This window comes from Panthera pardus, unplaced genomic scaffold (assembly GCF_024362965.1).
Source record: "Panthera pardus isolate Hobbes unplaced genomic scaffold, ASM2436296v1 HiC_scaffold_13, whole genome shotgun sequence".
In the NCBI taxonomy this organism is placed as follows: domain Eukaryota; kingdom Metazoa; phylum Chordata; class Mammalia; order Carnivora; family Felidae; genus Panthera; species Panthera pardus.
In genome coordinates, this window is record NW_026526688.1 from 111089516 (window position 1) to 111109899 (window position 20384).

Sequence of the window (20384 nt, forward strand, 5' to 3'; positions counted from 1 at the left end):
TGGTAGGAAAGGGTCAGAGAAAGGATGTGAAAAAGAGAGAGCAAAATGGAGAAAGTTGTTTAAGAGAAGTTGTTGGAAAAAGAGATAAGAGAAATAATCAGGGGCCACCTGTTTGGCATGCAGGCTTCAATATTTGGAATATCTCTTAGCAGAGTAATTATTCTTGACAACTGAAACTACTATAACCCTAATACAGTTTAAGAGGGGTTTCTCACCTTTGGCACTGTTGACGTTTGGGTCACATAATGTTTTGTTGTAAGCGGCTGTTCTGTGCATTATAGGATGTTTAGCAGCATCCCTGGACTATTTCAATCAGAAATAGTAGTAGCCCTCTAGTCTTAACAATGAAAAATGTCTACAGACATTGCCAAATGTCCTCTACAAGCAAAACTGCTCCAGTTAAAACCTACTGATTTAGAGGTTTCACTCTGAATAATGATAAAAAATGAACAAAAGATGCCTACCATATGCAAAATTATTCCCTGAGTTACTCTAGTGACTGGATGTCCTTGGAAACAAGATAAGTTTATGGCTGAATTCACTAAACTCATAAACACTTACTATAGTTCTTGCTTGAAAACTGCTTTTAAAAGTGTGAAAGGGAACAGCTCTTGCTACTCAAAGCATGATCCCTTCACCAATGATGTCAGCATCATCTGGGGGCTTATTAGGAAGCACGTCAGGCCTCACCCCAGATTTACTCTATCAGAACCTGTATTTTCATGAGAGGCATAGCTATGTCCATGGCTTTTCTTGATGGTGATTCCTGACTCGTGGCCCTGTCAATCTTGGGAGAACATCATTCAGTTTCTTCAATCCTTCTCCCCAGCGTCACCCCCACCCAGTTGACAGAACCACTTTCTAGGACACACCATTCAGTGAGACGTGGTGGAGAACTCTGGCTCTAAATATTCATGACTGAGGGATTCTTGCACAACACAAAGTTAGGGTGGGCCACGGGGGTGCAGCCACTCTGTAGCTGATCTGCTGCCTCACCGAGTGCCTCACCCCAGAGCTGCACTGGGGTCCATAATTGCTTTCCTTTTCCCCAGATGCTCCTCCAGCTTCTCCAACTCCTCGTCCAGATGTGTGAGTTTAGTCACTTGAGAAAAGGCCCTAGCTCTAGCAGGTCACCCACATTGGCAAGGTTGGACACAGTGAAAGCCAAGGTTCCAGTTTTCCTGGAGTTTCAGTGCACGCTTATGGGTCCAGACTGCTCCCGCTTCTCCCCATTATTTATATCCATCTTTTCTTCCTTACTGCCTGCCCAGTGGACTTCAAGCTCATATTCAGACATGATTCAAAAGACTTACAGACTGCTTAACCAGTTCCCACAATTGCTTAAGACCAAATTCCTCTGTTAAATAAATAAGACACATATAAAGAAATAATTTAAAGTGTGAAAAGAAGTAGGTATGAACAAATATCTAGTTTGAACTCCACAGTGTAAGGGAGAGGAGCAGATTTATCAGAGACTGTTCTCCCACTGTGTGGGAAGCCTCTTTGCATATAAGAAAAAACACTGGCTTGAGAATTGGAGACCTGGGTACTGGTCTTCTCCAGTACTAGTTAGTTGTGGGACCTATTACAAATGACTGGTTTGGGGGACAACCGTTGTCTTCTCACACCTCACCAAGAGTTCAAATATACCCTTCTAGGGAATAGTTAAATAACTTTCTTACATATATCTATTACTGCTACTCTGTTGAAGGGCAAATATGGTGAATACTATAGACCGACTTGCTTATCCTCTATTCCCTTGCCACTCAAAGTGTGGCACGTGGACATATCATCAGCATCACTTGGGTGCTTGTTAGACATGGATAATCTTAGGCCTCACCCAGAGCAAAGAAATCACAATCTGCATTCAACAAGAGATGATCTGAATACACATTAAAACTGAGGGGCGACTTCCTCCTAGGGTGACTTTCTAAATGCAGAGGCTAGAAAAATTGAAAACAACATTTCTTAGATTTCTTTTCAGTGTGGGTTCCAGTTGAAAATTAGGTCCCAAAGCTAACATTTACATGGTTATTATGTGCTAAGGACTGCTTTAAGCACTTTCCACACATTATTAACTCATGTAATCCTCCCAACAATCCTATAAGATTGATACAACTATTATTCCTTTTATACAGATGAAGAAACTGAAGCCTGGAGAGGATAATTAACTTGCCCAAAGCTATAGTTAGTAAGTGGCAAAGTTAGGATTCAAACCCAGGTATTCTGGGTCTAGAATCTGTCCTGTTGGCCATAGTTTTAATAGATCAAAGAGAAAGCATAAGGCTTCTTTCTGCTGAAGTTTGTTTGTTTGTTTTTTTTTTTTTTTAACAGATAGTCCTGTAGCACAAACTCTGGCAAGTACTTAAGTGCTTTTATAAAGATTTCTTCATTTATTCACCTACATATCTATGAACCAGTATTGATCTGAAAGTTCTAGGCATCACAAAGGCAAGAAATCGAAATGAAACATTACTATTTGAAAGGAAGCAAAATCAACCTTATCTATAGACTGGATGATTATATACCTAGAAGATGCAAAAGAATGAAGTCTAAGAGATACTAGTATTTATTAGCATTAGAATTAATAAAATAATTTAGGGAAGTAGCTAATTAAAAACTAAATATATATAACCAGTAGCTAGAAACCAGCAGCAAAAGAATGATTTGTGGGAAAAAAATCCCATTCACAATACCAACAAAAATATAAGTTTAATATAGATTTTAGTATTTATAACTACTATATAGGATTATAAAGCCCGGGAGAAATTGGAATATTCAATGACTGGGAGAAAAAACAGATTAGCTCCATACCTCACAGAACACATAAAGTTATTCTAAACAGAATAAGCACATAGAAATAGAAAAATAAAATCATTGATACACACATACACACATGAAAATATTGGTGGATATTTAACTGATTGTAGGATTAGAAAGAATGTTCTAAACAGATATAGACGTGTATATATTATGTGTGTGTGTGTGTATGTGTGATTGGTGTGAATGAAATTACCAAAATAAATTCCTTTAGCTAATAAAAATTTAAAGCATTTCGAAATCAAAAAAATCATAAACAAAATTATAAAGTAAATTGTAAACAGAGAAAATATTTTTCATCAATGTGAAATAAGAGATTAATACCTTATAATAGTGTCAAAAAAGTTCAAAGAACATGATTAAAAAGAAATAAAACTGCTCAATAAATATATGAAAGGTTTAGTAAACCTCTCTAGCAAGATCTTACAACATAAGATAATTTTGGCCTACTGACTTGGCAAAGATTAATCCATAAATTATACCATTCATTACAGGCATGGATGGTTTCCAATCAGTGCTCTCACACACCAATACTGGAAGTGTACATTGGTGTGACCTTTCTTGAATGCAACCTTTTAGAATGTTACAAGAAGCTTCAAAGAGTTTGACTCATTGACCTACTTCTTCCATTTCTAGGAATCTATTGCACGTTAGAATGTTGAAGATTTACAAGCAAAGATTTTCATTGCAGCATTTTTATAGAAGAAAGTTTAAAACAACTTAAAAGCACAGCAGTAGAGAAGTGGACTCTTAGACAGCCCTAAAAATAGTTTTTACAAATAATTTTTGATAACATGGGAAAATTACACAGCGTGCTAAATTGTTGAAACAAGAAAGCAAATTCAATTACACTAAAACATGCTAAAAAATATATGTGTGTATATATACGAGTATGGTAATATGTGAGAGACAAAGAGAGAGATAAATGTACTAATACCAAATGTTTGAGATATATTTTTTTTAGTGTTTGATATTTTTTAACAAAATGTTACTCGGACTGGGATGTTAAATGTTTTTGTCTTCTTCCTTAGATTTTTTTTATATTCCTACATTTCCCAGAGTACATTACTTTCACAATCATAAAGAAAGATCTTAGAGCTAAAGATAATGTTTCTAAAGTCAGTTGGAGGATAATGGGATCTCTGTGCTCTAGGAGGTAAGCAGGGCCATCTTAGGTTATTCGGGTTGTGAACTGCCACATCTGAAAGCAGATGCTATTCACGCTGTAAGCATCTAATAAAAGGACTGGAGATGTTTAGCCTTTCAGCTATGCAGCAGATCAGAGACTCTCTTATAAAAAGCCACCTGACGTTCACAGTCATTAACATACTTGAATCATCTTTCATGCACAAAATGAACACACGTGGGATAGTTACACCATGTCCCTTTAACCCCTTGGGCATTTGCCTCTCTCCCTTGCTTATCTCTTAGATGCCTGACTCCTACTTCAAGCTTGACACAGTTGCTTCATCTAAGGGACTCCTTTTATTCTTTCCAGTGGAGGCCTCCTTTGTCAATCATCCTACCTGGAGAGACTCAGGCCAGAAGGACAGAGGAAACTTACTTTCCTCTCAGGTAAAGCGGCATTTAAGGACAAATAGTAAAAAAAAAAAAAAATGCTGTGACAATATCTTAGTTATTAGGAAAATATCTATATTAATACCAGTATTTCAGTATTACATGTAATAATGCCAAGATATAGATAACATTCTGAGCTGGTATCACAGGATGAGCCAAAGATAGGATTTGTATGGTCAAAGCTGCTACAAGAGCCTTCCAACTGAGGGAAGGGCATGAGCCTTTCAGCCAGAAGTGGAAAGAAAAATCAGTGAAGGAAAGGATGCATGTGGAGGAACCTTTAGCCTGGGGAATAGCTAATGGAAGAAATCTGCTTCATCAAATTATCAAGTAAGGGCGAAACTCTGTGAGGAAAACAGAGACAGGAAGGAATTTCATACAAAAAAATTAGGGACTGAAAAAACTCACTGAAAGAGCTGAAAGAGCAAAAGTCAGGCGCCTTCTGGAGGTATTGTGTTCAAGAGCACACACACCACCACGGCCTTGATCCAGATAGAAAGGCACCTCCATGGTAACTGCTGCCGCCACAGCCACTGATGCTGCCAATTGTCCGTCCCTCAACAGCCATAAGACTAGGACTGTGGAACACCAAGTGAGTGTGCTAAGCAGAAAAGACACCAGGAAGGTGGCCTCTGCCTCATTTCCAGCTAATTAGTTTTGGTTTTGTTTCTGTTCATATCATTGTTTTTGTGGAAAAATTCATCTTCAATTCCAAAATACTAGTTCACAAACCAAATTTTCAAAAAATTCTGTTTGTAATTTGGAGTCCATGTGCCCTGAAAATAGCAAACACATACCATCCCTTAAAGAAAAACTAAATGAAACAACTTCTTAGGATATGTTTTATAGTCACAGAAATCATTTATCTCTCCCTCAAGTTTTTTTTTTTAAGTTTATTTATTTTTGAGAGAAAGAGAGACAAAACGTGAGCAGGGGAGGGGCAGAGAGAGAGGGAGACACAGAATCTGAATCAGGCTCCAGACTCTGAGCTGTCAGCACAGAGCCCGATGTGGGGCTCGAACTCATGGACCACAAGATCATGACCTGAGCCGAAATCAAGAGTCAGATGCTTAACAGATTGAGCCACCAGGTGCCCCATCCCTCAGGTATTTTTATATTGGTGGTTACCATCATTGAAAGGGAATGCATAAAAATTTAAATTTCATTGGCAGGACTTGAGAAAAAAAAAGAAAAGAAAACAAGCTTGGCAATCATATTATCAATAAATGATTTATCACAAAAGCTTGCTTCTTACACCAATGGGTTGTGTTGCCCCAATTTTTCATTCATTTTTGGTGTCTTGATAAGAAATTGTTTTTTTTGGTGCTGAAATAGGGGTAAGTGCATATCTCAAGTGTAATTTTCAATTACTAGGTATGTAGGCTTAGAGTACATAAATATATCATCTAATAAAATATAATATTTCCAGGGGCACCTGGGTGGCTCAGTCAGTTAAGCATTCAACTTCGGCTCAGGTCATGATCTCACGGTTCGTGGGTTCAAACCCCATGTAGGGCTCTTGTGCTGACAGCTCAGAGCCTCGAGTCTGCTTCGGATTCTTTGTCTCCTGCTCTGTCTCTTCCCTGCTCACACTCTGTCTCTCTCACTCTCTCAAAAATAAATAAACATTAAAAATGATAGTAATATTTTCAAACATTTCAAAGGAGTACAGGAAAGCAAATTACCATGACAGGCAATGACAGAAGCAGGTATGCAAAGTGGTAAGATACATGTTTTCTAGGCTACATGTTTCATTTTTTTTTTGTTTGTTTCATCCTTTTTCTTTGTACCATAAGCAATTTTGGTAAGACCAGAGATACTGATGACGTGAAATCCACAGAAGTGTAAATGAAGTAATGTTTGACACGCTCCCTTATAATCATTTGAAAATTTACTTCGAGAACCTCAGTCAAATGTACCTCCCTTAGCACCACCACCAATGGAGTTCCTGTTGCTGTTTTCTTCACTTTTCCAGATGAACTAAAGCAAGAGGAAACCAAACCCGTTAGCTACTGAGTCATGGTACAGTTAGAGGGGGGCACTAGGAAGGGAATCAGGAAGATCTCCTAGCGACCAATTATTTGCTTCAGTCACCATGCCATCTCTTATATTGCCATTAGGATGAAAACTGCACTTCCACATGGTGAGCAAGACTAACGCCAAGGCATATTTTGTATGTGCCACACATTGGTACTTCTGTTTTCTTTATTTTTAAATGTTTTCAGTGTTTATTTATTTTTGAGAGAGACAGAGCGTGAGTGGGGCAGGGGCAGAGAGAGAGGGAGACACAGAAGCTGAAGCAGGCTCCAGGCTCTGAGCTGTCAGCACAGAGCCCACGCGGGGCTCAAACTCACAGACTGTGAGATTGTGACCTGAGCCGAAGTCCCACGCTTAACTGACTGAGCCACCCAGGCGCCCCGGTATTTCTGTTTTCTAAATGCAATGTTGAAATACTAGAAGTTATACTTTATCTATTAAGGCATTTGGTGATGACACTGGAGTTTGTGAAATGTGACAAAAAGGACAGATGGAGAAGAATAACAAGAGGGGACAGGTATCAACGGATTGTCCCAACAGTAAATAGGCTGTAGTAAAGGCAAATAATCATCTGAATTCCTGCTCCTTAACGTGATTCCGCAGGTTGGCTTATCTCAGTTATTTTTGAAGGTCTAATTACTGTCTTTGCTGGTGAAAAGCTATCTTCCATATAATTCAGCTTCTTTGATTAAATTTCTTGCCTAATCTTGAAGACATCTGATATGCTGTAATGCCTATTATCATACTTCATTTAATGAGAACAAATTCAGAGAGTTTCAAAAATTACCCAACTTCTCCTTTCCCTTATGAAAGCTGGCCTCTTAGTACTTCTTTCCCTTTGGTACGAACTGAAAGCAGTTTTCTTGCTTTTTCACTTTTAGCATGAAGTTTAGATCTCATCTGTGTTCATGTGAAGAACCTGCTCTTGGAGAGTCCCCGTCAAGATAGCTATTGTAATACTCGCTCCTACACATGCCGTGAGACACTGATTGCACATCTAGAGAAATACACCCACACCTTTCAGAGGCGCTAGGTGTGTGTTCAGAAATGCCAAGATGGAGGGCAGGAAGGGACCAGCTGTCCCCTACAGCACAGCACGGGGGTATGGACTTGAAGTTGAAAAAAAAAGTGTTTACATGTAGGGCTTTGGGATTAGTGACCGTTATGGAGGGTACTTCCCCAGAGCCCTGGGCGCCAGCCTGAGCCTCCTCTGCCCGACAGCTGGGGAAGGGCCGCGCTGACCCCGGCAGGCACGCGATCCCAGGGCACCGGCCACACCGCTGGCGCACGACCCCGCTGTCCGGCCGCGAGCGCGCCGTCTAACCTCTCCTCGGGGAAGCTCTCCCGAACGCCGCGGCCACCAGCGCCCCGCGCCGAGCAGAGCACAGGCGCCGCCCGCCCGCCCACTTCCCTCCGCCGCCGGGTGGGGCTCGGGAAACCGGCCGGGCCGCGCCGCCCCTCCCCACTCACCTGCTCACGCTCCGCCAGCGGCCGCTGCCCGCGCCGCCGCGGGCTCGCCCCGGGCTCCCTCTCCGTCCCCGCCGCCGGCAGCTCCGCCAGTGCGTCCCCGTTCTCGTCGCGTTCCCCGCCGCTGCCGCTGCCAAGCAGCTCCCCGGCCGAGCACATCCCGTAGCCAACTCCCGCCGCCGGGACGGCCGCCGGAGGGGCCAAGCGTGAAACGCCAGGCAGCGGCCGTCAGACGAGGGCCGCCCTGAGATCGGCCGCGCGGCCACAGACAGGAGCCTCCCGAGCGCGCCCCGCCGGCCAGGGTGCCAGAAGTACCAGCCCAGCCCGGCCTCTCCTGTCACCGGCTCGCCCCGCCCCGGCCCCGGCCCCGGGGGCGGAGCGCACCCGGGGGAGGGGCCACGACGGGGGGCGGAGCCAACGGGGGCGCGCGCGCGCGCGCGCGCGTGTGCGACCTAAGACGGGATGTGTGCGTGTTGGCGCGCGTTTGTAGGACTGTGTGTGTGTGTGTGTGTGTGTGTGTGTGTGTGTGTGTGTGTGTGTGAGACTATGTACATTAGCAGACTATGTATGTGTGTGAGATTGTGTAAGATGAGAGTCTGTGTGTGTATGAGATTGTGTGTGTGAGACTGTTAGAGGGTGTGAGAGTGATTATGTACTACATAACAGAGAAATTGGAAGAGATTGTGTGTGACAGGGTGTGTATGTGTGTGTGAAAGTGTTAGGAAAGGAGTGTGTGAGAGAGAAAGTGTGTGTATGTAAGAGACTGCGAAGGAGAGAGCACGTGTGCGTTGGGGTGTGTGTGTAACACACAGTCACGCTCCAGTGGGGTACCTCTGTTCTTGCCTGGCCCTGGGGCTGTGCCTGGCTGTGCTGCTGCATGCCTGTCCCGAGTAGCGGTGCATCCTGTGCAAGTAATACACACTTCTCTGTCTCTTTTGTTCCTTTTGGCTTGCGTCTTGTGTCTCTCTGAAGGTCGGCGTCTTTGTCTCTGTTAAGCGTTTCTCTGGTGTGTGTTGGTTGTTGGGAGTCTTGGGAGCATTTGGTAGTGTATCTGCCTTTGTGTATATTTCTAGAAATGGGCAAGAATATGTCTGTCTCTTTTAGTGGATGGTAAGGGGGATACAACTAATTTATAAATCTTTTCCTTACTACCTGTGATATTGTGATTTATAATAAATATACAGTTGACCCTGGAAGGACACAGGGGTTAGGGACACTGACCTGCACAAAAATTCATGTATAACTTTTGACTCCTCCAAAACTTAATTACTAATAGCCTCGTGTTGACTGGAAGCCAACACAAATAGTTGATTAGCATATTTTGTACATTATACATATTATATGCTGTATCCTTACAATAAAGTACACTAGAGAAAAGAATATGTTACTAAGAAAATCATAGGGAAGAGCAAATACCTGATAGTACCATAAAGAATCCACAGATAAGTAGACCTGCACAGTTCAAACCTGTGTCATTCAAGGGTCAACCCTGTATTTGGTTTTCATCCCAATCTGGTCACAAAGCTCCTAAAACCTTGGAATTTCCTAAGTGGGGGTGTCTTTTGTTATGCTAATGAGAAAACTTTTGGAAAGCCCCTAGTTAAGTGTGGGTGGGGGGCTAGTTGCCAGGATAATAGACCTGGTAATTAGGGGCTTAGAACTTTTAGTCCCACCCCCTGAACTGGAGGAGGGTAGAGAGGTGTTGGAAGTTGAATCGATCAATGATGGTCAATGATTTAATCTATCACATCTAGATAGAAGCCTCCATGGAAGCCCAAAAGGACAGAGGTTCCAAGAGGTTGTGAGCTTGTACAGATTTCGATTTGCAAGGTGAGTGGTTCGCACAGAGAACATGGAAGCTCAGTGCCCTTTCTGATACATCTTGCCCTATTTACCTCTACATCTGGCTGTCCATCTGTGTCCTTTATAGTACCCTTTACATTATCCTTTATAATAAGCTAGTAAAAGTTCGTCTGTCTTCTGTGAACTGTTCCAGCAAATTAACCGAAGCGAGGATGGGGTCATGGAAACCTCCAGTTTGGAGCCAGCTGGTCAGAAGCGCAGGTAACAACCTGGACTTGCAGTTGGCATCAGAAGGAGGGCAGTCAGTGGCACTGAGCTCTTAAGGTGTGAGCTCTGTGATCTTATCTTCAGGTAGATAGTGTCAGAACTGAGTTAATTGCTTGGTGGTGTTAGAAAACACATATTAAACTACCTTACCCATTTTGTTGAAGGGAAATCGATGAGCATTTAAAAACAAACTTTATATCTTTTATCTGTTCTTTGAGAAAATGATAGACTATTGTATAGATAAAATATCAGGCTATTTGTCAATGGAAAATGAATATGTCTATGTATGGAGAAGAATAAGAGTTATTTGGGATCTTCTATTAAAATGTCTTCAGGCCCAGAGAGGGAATTAAAATAGAAACTTAAAAGGCTTAAAAACTTACTTCCTGTTTTTGGGGATCAGGACTATAGAAACTAGAAAATAGGCCTTTGGATATCACAAATTACAAAGAAAATGAATTTGGTTTATTTCTTTTCTTAAAAGCCTTTAAAAACCCAGAAGAAAGTATTTAATATTATATATATAATCAGAAACAAATGTCACCATGGGAAGCCAAAAACATTCCTGATGGGCCTCATTGCTTTTCTCTAATGACAACATTTTCATTCTTGAAATTTTGCTTTGGCTTTTAGTAGTGTTTCTTAAAGAAAGTGGCCTTATGTATTTTTTATGAAAAGCTTTATGATTATATACAGGGGCACAGAGAGCATCAACCTTTTACTGCCAACTCTTTGGAGCTTAAAGCACATGTTGAGGTTCTCCCTGTTTCTGTTTGTGTCTGATAATGTGATAAGTCAAGCAGCTATGCACTTTTCAGTCAGGCTACAGAATGAACAGAAATTCCTTAAATGCATGAGGACTCAGAAGGCACTGCATATGTATAGCAGAGCAGTAAAAAGAGTAATATAGAGCTTAGTTTTGTTCAACTTGAGGGTCAAGTCTTACACAAGTCCTTTAGTCTAGAATATACTATCTGGCCTTTCAGAGATTCAGGCTTCTTGGAGAATTATATTCAGTCATTTAACAAGTATTTATTGAAAACCACTAGGCATTTGGCCCTAGATTGAGATCCCTACTCTTAAGAAGCTTCCATTTTATTCTCTTTCAAATTCTAGTCTGCTTATCTGGCAAAAGCCAAGAACTTCCACCAGAGGCTGGTCAGAATCTTCTCATTCTTGCCCATAACTGATGTTACAACATTTTCTTAGTGTTGTCTACCTTTCATTTAGTGAATGAGTTTCCCTTTGACCTGTGAATCTTCTGTTCATAGAGACTTCGGTCTTTCCTGGAGATTTAGGGAATCACCTCTTTAAAAAAAAGTCTTATAGTAGCATTTTGTGAAAAAGACATTATTTAGGTTATATCACATATAACACACTTTGATCTATACTTTGATCATATTGGGGAGGGCTACTTTCGCTGGGCTGCAAAATAAGGATAATATACATATAAAGCTATTATTGCCAGTTTCCCATGGCAAATATATTTGCTATTACCTAGACAACTATGACATGTTGGTTTCAAATTGTGTGTACTTTAGTTGTGATTTTGTTATTGTATTTATCTTGTGTTTTCCTGGGAAATAATAAGTGGCAAGAAATTGATGCCTGTCTAAGGAGTAGCCTATGTAGTACAAATGTGTCTTGTGCAGTTGCTGTGGGAACAAGGACTTTTAATCTGTCACTTTCACACCTTTAATGTCTTATTTTTAATGTTCTTCCACTCTTTTTGGATGTCTTTCCAGAAAGGAAAATGAACAAATCAGAGTGATCTGCACTCATTCAGCAATATAATCTTAGAAAAACAAGTGCAGTTATTTGTGAAAACTTCATTTTTAATTTGTTTTTCACATTACTGTGATGTTAATTTATGTTTCCTGTGTTCTAATTTTTGCTTATTATATGATTTTTTATGTGCTTTTTTGTTTAGCAGAGCCTTCAGTAAGGGGAATTATTTTTGAGATGTTTGGAATCTTACCCAAAATCCCAGGCAAAAGTATGGTTTCTGGATTGATATATATGAATTCATTAAAAAAAATTTAATGTTTGTTTATTTTTGAGAGGGGGCGGAGGGGGAGAGAGAGAGGGAGACACAGAATAAGAAGCAGCCTCCAGGCTCCGAGCTGTCAGCACAGAGCCTGACACGGGGCTCGAACCCAGGAACCATGAGATCGTGACCTGAGCTGAAGTCAGATGCTTAACTGACTGAGCCACCCAGGTGCCCTGATATATGTGAATTTAAAGGAAAAGGAACTTATTTGAGAATGCTCACTGTCTTTAGCATTCTTTCAATTTCAGGAAGCTACATCGGAGAGATGTTGAAGCAATACTTGCTCAATGCTCTCTAGCATTCCCAGAGTCCACTGTGAGTCAGAGGAGGAGAAATTTGTCCTTCTTCTTGGAATTAATTTTTAAGCTTTCTGTTGTTAAAGAACAAAATTCAACCAAGTAGATTTTAAGGATCTTATTGGCTTTTTTCAGTGATTTATGAATTGAGCAGCATCCAGCATAGTAGTTAGAAAAGAGTTCCAAAGAATTATTCAATTCAAGAGAGTTCTATAGACCAAAGTGAGCAGGAGCAAGAAAGTTATACTGGGCATTTGCTGACTGGAGCAAAGGGAAGTTTGGAGCTGGGCTAGGTAACTTGTGTTGTGCAGACAAGTGCTGACTGGTTGATCTAGGCCTTCGTTTCCTGGGAGAGGCAAGCATAGAAATTTAGTTAAGGTTTGGTTTGCTAATGTGGGCCTTAGTATGAGTGGACTCCAACTAGGGTCTAATTTGGTTACCTTAACACTGTTTTATTCTCTTCTGGTGTGACTTTGCATTTATATGCACTGCTGACTGAGTTCTTTCCCTACAGTAGGAATGGAGATTAAGAGTTGTGTTTTGTTTAAAAGAAAAAAAAATTGAGAAGGCTATCCTAATTCACTAGTAGAGGGGGGAAAAAGGAAATGTAAATAATTATACAGTACCACTTAATATATGTTAGCAATTTTTAAAATATTGAATTGAACCTAATATGGACAATGCCTTAGGGGAGCGATTAAACTCAGCTATTGCCAGTAGCACTGCAGACTGATAACATTTTTTTGGCAGTACATATTCAGCACCATAAAAATATCCATACCCTTTGGCCCACTAACCCCAGATCTAGGAAATAGTTCAAAAGGGGAAAAGGCTGTGTATGTAAACAGGTTCACAGTAGAACTATAGTGAGGAGTTCAAAGAAGCCTAAATGCCCTGCAGTAGGAAAATGGCCGAGTAAATATGATACACCAACACAATTGTATGTATAAGGTGTTAAAATGGTAACAATGAAGATTATTTATCAGCGTAGTAAACATATTTAATATAATGCTAAGAGAAAAAGTACAGCTTAATAGTAGCGGAGCCACTCAGTAAGCACCCCCTTGCTCGTGCATGCACTCTTGCTCTCAAAAATAAATGAGTAAACTTAAAAAAAAATAATCATTTTCAAAGATTTGTATCTGTTTTCTTTGTAAAAGGGATGGCTGGCACCCAAAGTCTGGTTGATTCAACTTCATAGCTGAAAGTTTTATTACCTTTTGTTGAATAATTTAGTTCTTGAATGAGTTTGGATCTTTTATTCATGCTGTTCTCAATAATTTAGAATCTTAGAGTTGGAAGGAATCTAACCGGCAGTTTAGAGCAACCTCCCACCCAGGATAGGGATCCCTTCTATAGCATTCCTGACAGATGGTCACCCTCCTTCTGCTTGAAGGCTTCTAACTATGGGAAACTCATTACTTCATGATGCCACCTGTTCTGTTACTGGATATCTTTAATTGTTAGAAAGTTCTTTACATCTACTGAATTGAAACTGTATCCTTTTTTTCTCTGAGTATTGGTCCTTATTCTTTCATGAAGTACAAGAAAACAGATTAGTCTTTCTTTTCCCTTCAAGAAAGTTTTTTGGGTGTTTTGACATTTTTTCTTTGTTTATTTATTGATTTTGAGAGACAGAGAGAGAGGAAGGGAGGAGCAGAGTTAAAGGGAGAGAGAGAATCCCAAGAAAGTTCCATGCTGCCAGAGTGGAGCCCAACGCAGGGCTCGATTCCATGAACCATGAGATCATGACCTGAGCTGAAATCAAGAATTGGACACTTAACTGACTGGACTGAGTCACCCAGGCACCCTGGGTGTTTTTTAAAAGGCAGTTTTTATCTTCTCTCAGCCTTTATTTTTTTCAACTTACTTATGGACAGATGTAATAGAATTTTTGGATTTTGCCATTTGTTATCTGTACCTACTTCTTGTGTTAACTGTATCCCAGCTTTTTTTATTGATCCAACTCTCTCCCACTCTCAGTCTGTGATTTCAGGGAATATGATTTCATTCCTGAGTCCAGGACCAGAGAATATGGCCTTTAGTAAGTGCATCAAATGCATTTCACCCTCGTTACCTGCCTTGGCCACAGTGATTGGTTCAAGGGTGGACACATGACCAAGTCAGGCTGGTCAGGGTCAACAAAATTCAATTCTGGGACTTTTGTTTGTGTTATAAGGAAAGCAAAATTGTGTCTACAGGATTGGTGTGTGATGATGATATGAACTTGGAACCACAGGAGAACCACCTTACAAAGCCAAGTAACGAAGTGGACCTAGTGGAATACACGACTGACAGAGGAATAATTTTAGCCAGTTCCTCTAAAACTTAAGTTACCCGTGTGTGCCTTTTTCAGTTATGTTGGCCAATGGATCTGTCACCATAATGTTCTCCCCCACCCCTAGCCGCCACCCGTGCCAACCCCTTTTCTCATAAGCCATCTTGGGATGGCTTCATCACTTACTAAAAGAATTAGGATGATACAGGCTGTAACTGAGATACAGAAGAAATGAGTAGTTTTGCTGCTGTTAGACTGAAGACATTTGGATAGTTCATTTAAAGTCTGGCATTGAATTCCATCATCAGTAAAATGAGCAGGTTGATGTAGAAAATTTTAAAAACCTCTTCCTGCTTTAAAATTGTATTATTTCCATATGACTTTGCCTGCCTCCAGATCTAGCCTGTATGTCTTGGCTGCTGTCCTTTGCATTTATTGCAGTTGGTTAAGTTGTTCTTATTAGAGAGGTTAATTCTCAAAAGCAAAAGGATAGAAGCAGTTTTCTTATCTGCAAATTCCTTTATCACTTCATTTAAATTACCAAAGGTTATTTTCTCCACCCTCCTCAAATTTTAAAAATGGTTTAATGGACATATAAATTGTTCTATTAGTATTCTAAGGCATCTATAATTTTAAGACCCATTACCCAGTGAAAATTAGGTCTATTACTCTTTTGTCTCCAATTTGTTATTTTGAAAGATTTCAAATCTTCAGAAACGTTGCAGGAATAGTACAATGAATACCAAGAGAGTTTTCTCCCATATTGGCCAGATGTTAATATTTTGTCCTACTTGCTTTCCTGTGTGTATTTTCCTGAGTAAGTCTGTTACTCTCAATGTATGTTTAAAATAGCATGTAAAGAAAACTAAGGACTTAAAAAAAACAAAAGCAAACAAACAAACAAACAAACAACTAAGGACTTCTCAGAGGAGTGCTGCCCTTGCCTGGAAACATTTAGAAGGATCTGGAAAAGTGGAGGTGGTAGAGGCTACAAGCTAACAATTGAGAGTCTTGACTGCCTGAATTCCAATCCTGACTCCCTCTAATCCTCAGTTTTCATATTTGCAATATGTGGGTACTATTGGCACTTAAGTACAAAATCAAAACATTAATTAGTATTAATGTTATGTGAGTAGAACTAATAACATGAGGTGTATGTGATTTTTCATTGCATATGGGAAACCCATGGTTATTTCTGCTTTGAATACAGATGAGCTTGGACCTTGAGTTGGTTAGCTCAAAAGGGAATACAAAAACCTGAAACAGAAATTAAAAAGTATGTGTTTTTGGCTGGGCAAGAAATCAGACCCTATACTGAACCAGCATCTGCCAATATGGTCCTAGTGGAAGTAAATACACATAAGGGAAGAAGATGGGTTTCATCTCATGTGCCAGTTATTCTTGGTGACACCCTGGTACACGGTATAAGATGGCATTTGAGTACTTTTTTGGGAAGGAATGACTGCCATAGCAAGGGAAATGTGAGCTATGGCACAAGTGCCATCTATTTGCCATCTTTGATTTAGGTATGAAAGACAAGGCAAGTTTCAGGAATAGGGAGTGACTTTGACAACTGGCAAATAAATGCTACTAAGACTGAGGGGAGAGGAAAAATTAGTAGATTTAAATGAAGTAGTCTATCAAGCCTGTTAGTAAACCAATAATACATGTATATTTCTATCCTAGCAATTACCACATTATAGTAACTCCTTTGTTTATGTGTTACTTTCTCTAATTGAGAAAAGTCTCTATATGTTTCTAGAGAGAAGATCCATTGTTATCCTTTGTGCTTTACCAAGTGCCACGTATGTAGTAGGTACATAATCAGTGTTTGAGCTTATTCATCTATATCTAAATTTTGATTAGGTTTGCATTAAAAGGCTTACTCTGTAAAACTCATCCCATATCTGTGCTCATTTTGAGACCTGCTGGTCTGCTTAGTTTCCTATTAAAAATTTTTGGAAAATTCCCATCTTGTATCAAGTAAGCTAAAACCAAAAAGATTGGAGACATGTCTTATGATTTTGACTTTGTAAAACTACAATTAATTTTATGAGGTCTATATGTACTTTTATATATGTTTCAACAGAACTTTTACTTTTCTAGCATACTGCCTCTTATCTCTATAAAAATGTTATGTCAAAATTCAGTTGAGTATAATAGCTATTATTCTATTTGATTGAATAGAAGGTGATAGGGCCACACTGATCTATTGACCCTTTTCCTATAATGGCTCAAAAGAATCATTCTCCAGCTGCTGAGCACAATGGTACACATGATGACACTTATAAATACAATACACTATTTAGGTTTAACTTGTTCAACTCATCTGTGAAGTTCAATTATCAGGGAAGATAAGAGTAAAGAGTTGATACAGGTTGTTAGACATATATTTTCAAATTGCACCTATGAGATGTATGGGCCTAAAGGATTTTTGTAACTAAAATGTACACATTTAACTCTCACATAGATTTTCAGAAATTCATTATGTGCAAAATCAGGGGCCACCTCTATTTATCTATCTATCTATCTGTTCATTTGATAGTTGCTTCTTTTCTCAAATTGTACTTGATTATCTTCAGGTTTTTCTGTGTTAATGATGCTTTGCTGTTTTGTGTCTCTGCTTCTTAATAACATTTTCTGTATAGAACACAATTAAGAACGAGGAACTAAGCAAAAGGTCTTCTGAGAAACGCTTAAATCTTTTGAACACTGTAGTACCCTACTCAGGAAAAAAAATGCTGCTTGCGTCTTCATTCTGCTTATTCATAATCTATTCACAATTTTAACAATCTTGGTGTAAAAAGACACCTATGAATCATTTAAGTTCTGTGTACAGTGTGATTGTGCATGAAATTATTTATGGGAGAAGGGCACAAAGAATATTATGAGACCTATTCTCACTTGCTTAAACCTTAAGAAAGCATAGAAAGCATTTATACAGGGGAAGAGCCAAGATGGTGGAACAACATGGAAGTTTTTTGTGTGTCTCGTGTCCATGAAATACAGCCAGACCAACACTAAACCATCCGACACACCTAGAAAACTGATTGGAGGATTAACACAACAATCTGCACAACCTGAACCACAGAATTCAGCAAGAATTCACCCCAAAAGAAAGAGCACGAAGAAACGACAGCCAGGGATACAACACAGATACAAGCAAGATGTCTGAACCAGAATTTAGAATCATGATAATAAGAATACTAGCTGGAGTTGAAAACAGATTAGAATCCCTTTCTGCAGAGATAAAAGAAGTAAAAAATAGAATGAAATTTAAAAATGCTATAATTAAGCTGCAATCACAGATGGATGCAGTGGCAGCAAGGATGGATGAGGCAGAACAGAGAATCAGCGATATAGAGGACAAACTTACAGAGAATAATGAAGTAGAAAAAAATAGGGAGATGAAGGCAAAAGAGCATGATTTAAGAATCAGAGAAATCAGTGACTCATTAAAAAGGAGCAACATCAGAATCATAGGGGTCCCAGAAGAGGAAGAGAGAGAAATGGGGATAGAAGGGTTATGTGAGCAAATCATAGCAGAAAACTTTCCTAACCTGGGGAAAGACATAGTCATTAAAATCCAGGAAGCACAGAGGACCCCCCCCCCCATTAAAGTCAACAAAAACTGACCATCAACACAGCATATCATAGTCAAATTCACAAAATACTTAGGCAAAAAGAGAATCATGAAAGCAGGAAGGGAAAAAAAGTCCCTAACCTACAAGGGAAGACAGATCAGGTTTGCAGCAGACCTACCCACAGAAACTTGGCAGTCCAGACAGGAGTGTCGGGATATATTCAGTGTGCTGAATCAGAAAAATATGCAGCCAAGAATTCTTTATCCAGCAAGGCTGTCATTCAAAATAGAAGGAGAGATAAAAAATTTCCCAGACAAACAAAAATTAAAGGAGTTTGTGACCGCTAAACCAGTCCAGCAAGAAATTTTAAGAGGGACTTTCTGAGGGGAGAAAAGATGAAAAAAAAAAATAGAAATAAATACCAAAAGCAACAAAGATTAGAAAGGACCGGACAACACCACCAGAAACTCCAACTCTACAAGCATCATAATGGCAATAAATTCATATCTCACTCTAAACGTCAATGGACTCAATGCTCCAATCAAAAGACATAGGGTAACAGAATGGATAAGAAAACAAGATCCTCTATATGCTGTTTACAAGAGACCCACCTTAGACCTAAAGGCAACTTCAGATTGAAAATAAGGGGATGGAGAACCATCTATCATGCTAATGGTCAACAAAAGAAAGCCAGAGTAGCCATACTTATATCAGACAATCTAGACTTTATAATAAAGACTGTATCAAGAGATGTAGAAGGACATTATATCATAATCAAGGGGTCTATCCACCAAGAAGACCTAACAATTGTAAACATTTATGTGCCAAATGTGGCAGCACTCAAATATATAAATCAATTAATCACAAACATAAAGAAACTCATCGATACCATGATAGTAATACCATAATAGTAGGAGACTTCAACACCCCACTCACAGCAATGGATAGATCATCTAATCAAAAAATCAACAAGGAAACAATGGCTTTGAATGACACATTGGACCAGATGGACTTAACAGATATATGCAGAACATTTCATCCTAAAGCAGCAGAATATACATTCTTCTCCAGTGCACATGGAACGTTCTCCGGAATAGACCATACACTGGGACACAAATCAACCCTAAGTAAGTACAAAATATTGAGATCATACCGTGCATATTTTCAGACCACAACACTATGAAACTTGAAATCAACCACAAGAAAAAACTTGGAAAGGTAACAAATACTTGGAGACTGAAGAACATCCTACTAAAGAATGAATGGGCTAACCAAGAAGTTAAAGAGGAAATTAAAAAGTATATGGAAGTCAATGAAAATGATAACACCACAACCCAAAACCTCTGGGACACAGCAAAGGCAGTCATAAGAGGAAGGTATATAGCAATCCAGGCCTTCCTAAAGAAGGAAGAAAGATCTCAGGTGCACAACCTAACCTAACTCCTTAAGGAGCTGGAAAAAGAACAGCAAATAAAACCCAAAACCATCAGAAGACAGGAAATATAAAGATTAGAGCAGAAATTAATGCTAGTGAAACCAAAAAAGTAGTAGAACAGAACAATGAAACCAGAAGCTGGTTCTTTGAAAGAGTTAACAAAATTTATAAGCCACTAGCCAGTTTGATCAAAAAGAAAAAGGAAAGGACCCAAATAAATAAAATCAAGAATGGAAGAGGAGACATCACAACCAACACAACAGAAATAAAAACAATAATGAGAATATTATGAGCAATTATATGTCAATAAAATGGGCTATCTGGAAAAAATGGACAAATTCCTAGAAACATATACACTACCAAAACTGAAAAAGGAAGAAATAGAAAATTTGAACAGACCCATAACCAGTAAGGAAATCAAATTATTAATAAAAAATCTGCCGAAAAACGAGTCCAGGGCCAGATGGCTTTCCAGGGGAATTCTACCAAACATTTAAGGAAGAGTTAACACCTATTCTCTTGAAGCTGTTCCAAAAAATAGAAATGGAAGGAAAACTTCCAAACTCTTTCTATAAAGCCAGCATTACCTTGATTCCAAAACCAGACAGAGACCCCACTAAAAAGGAGAACTATAGACCAATTTCCCTGATGAACACGGATGCAAAAATCCTCAACAAGATATTAGCCAACCGGATCCAAAAATACATTAAAAAAAGTATTCACCACGACCAAGCAGGATTTATACCTGGGATGCAGGGCTGGTTCAATA

At 39.4% G+C, this 20384-nt stretch overlaps 1 protein-coding gene across 1 annotated transcript in view; it reads right to left on the reverse strand.

The window, feature by feature from the left end:
• The window catches only part of FAM241A (family with sequence similarity 241 member A), a 46421-nt gene extending 38159 nt beyond the window's left edge, over positions 1-8262 (reverse strand). Inside the window, exon 1 of the mRNA XM_019417759.2 lies at positions 7906-8262. Within this exon, the coding sequence (XP_019273304.1) occupies positions 7906-8061 (156 nt within the window). The 5' untranslated portion in view covers positions 8062-8262. The remainder of the gene's footprint in view (positions 1-7905) is intronic.
• Positions 8263-20384: the final 12122 nt, after the last annotated feature.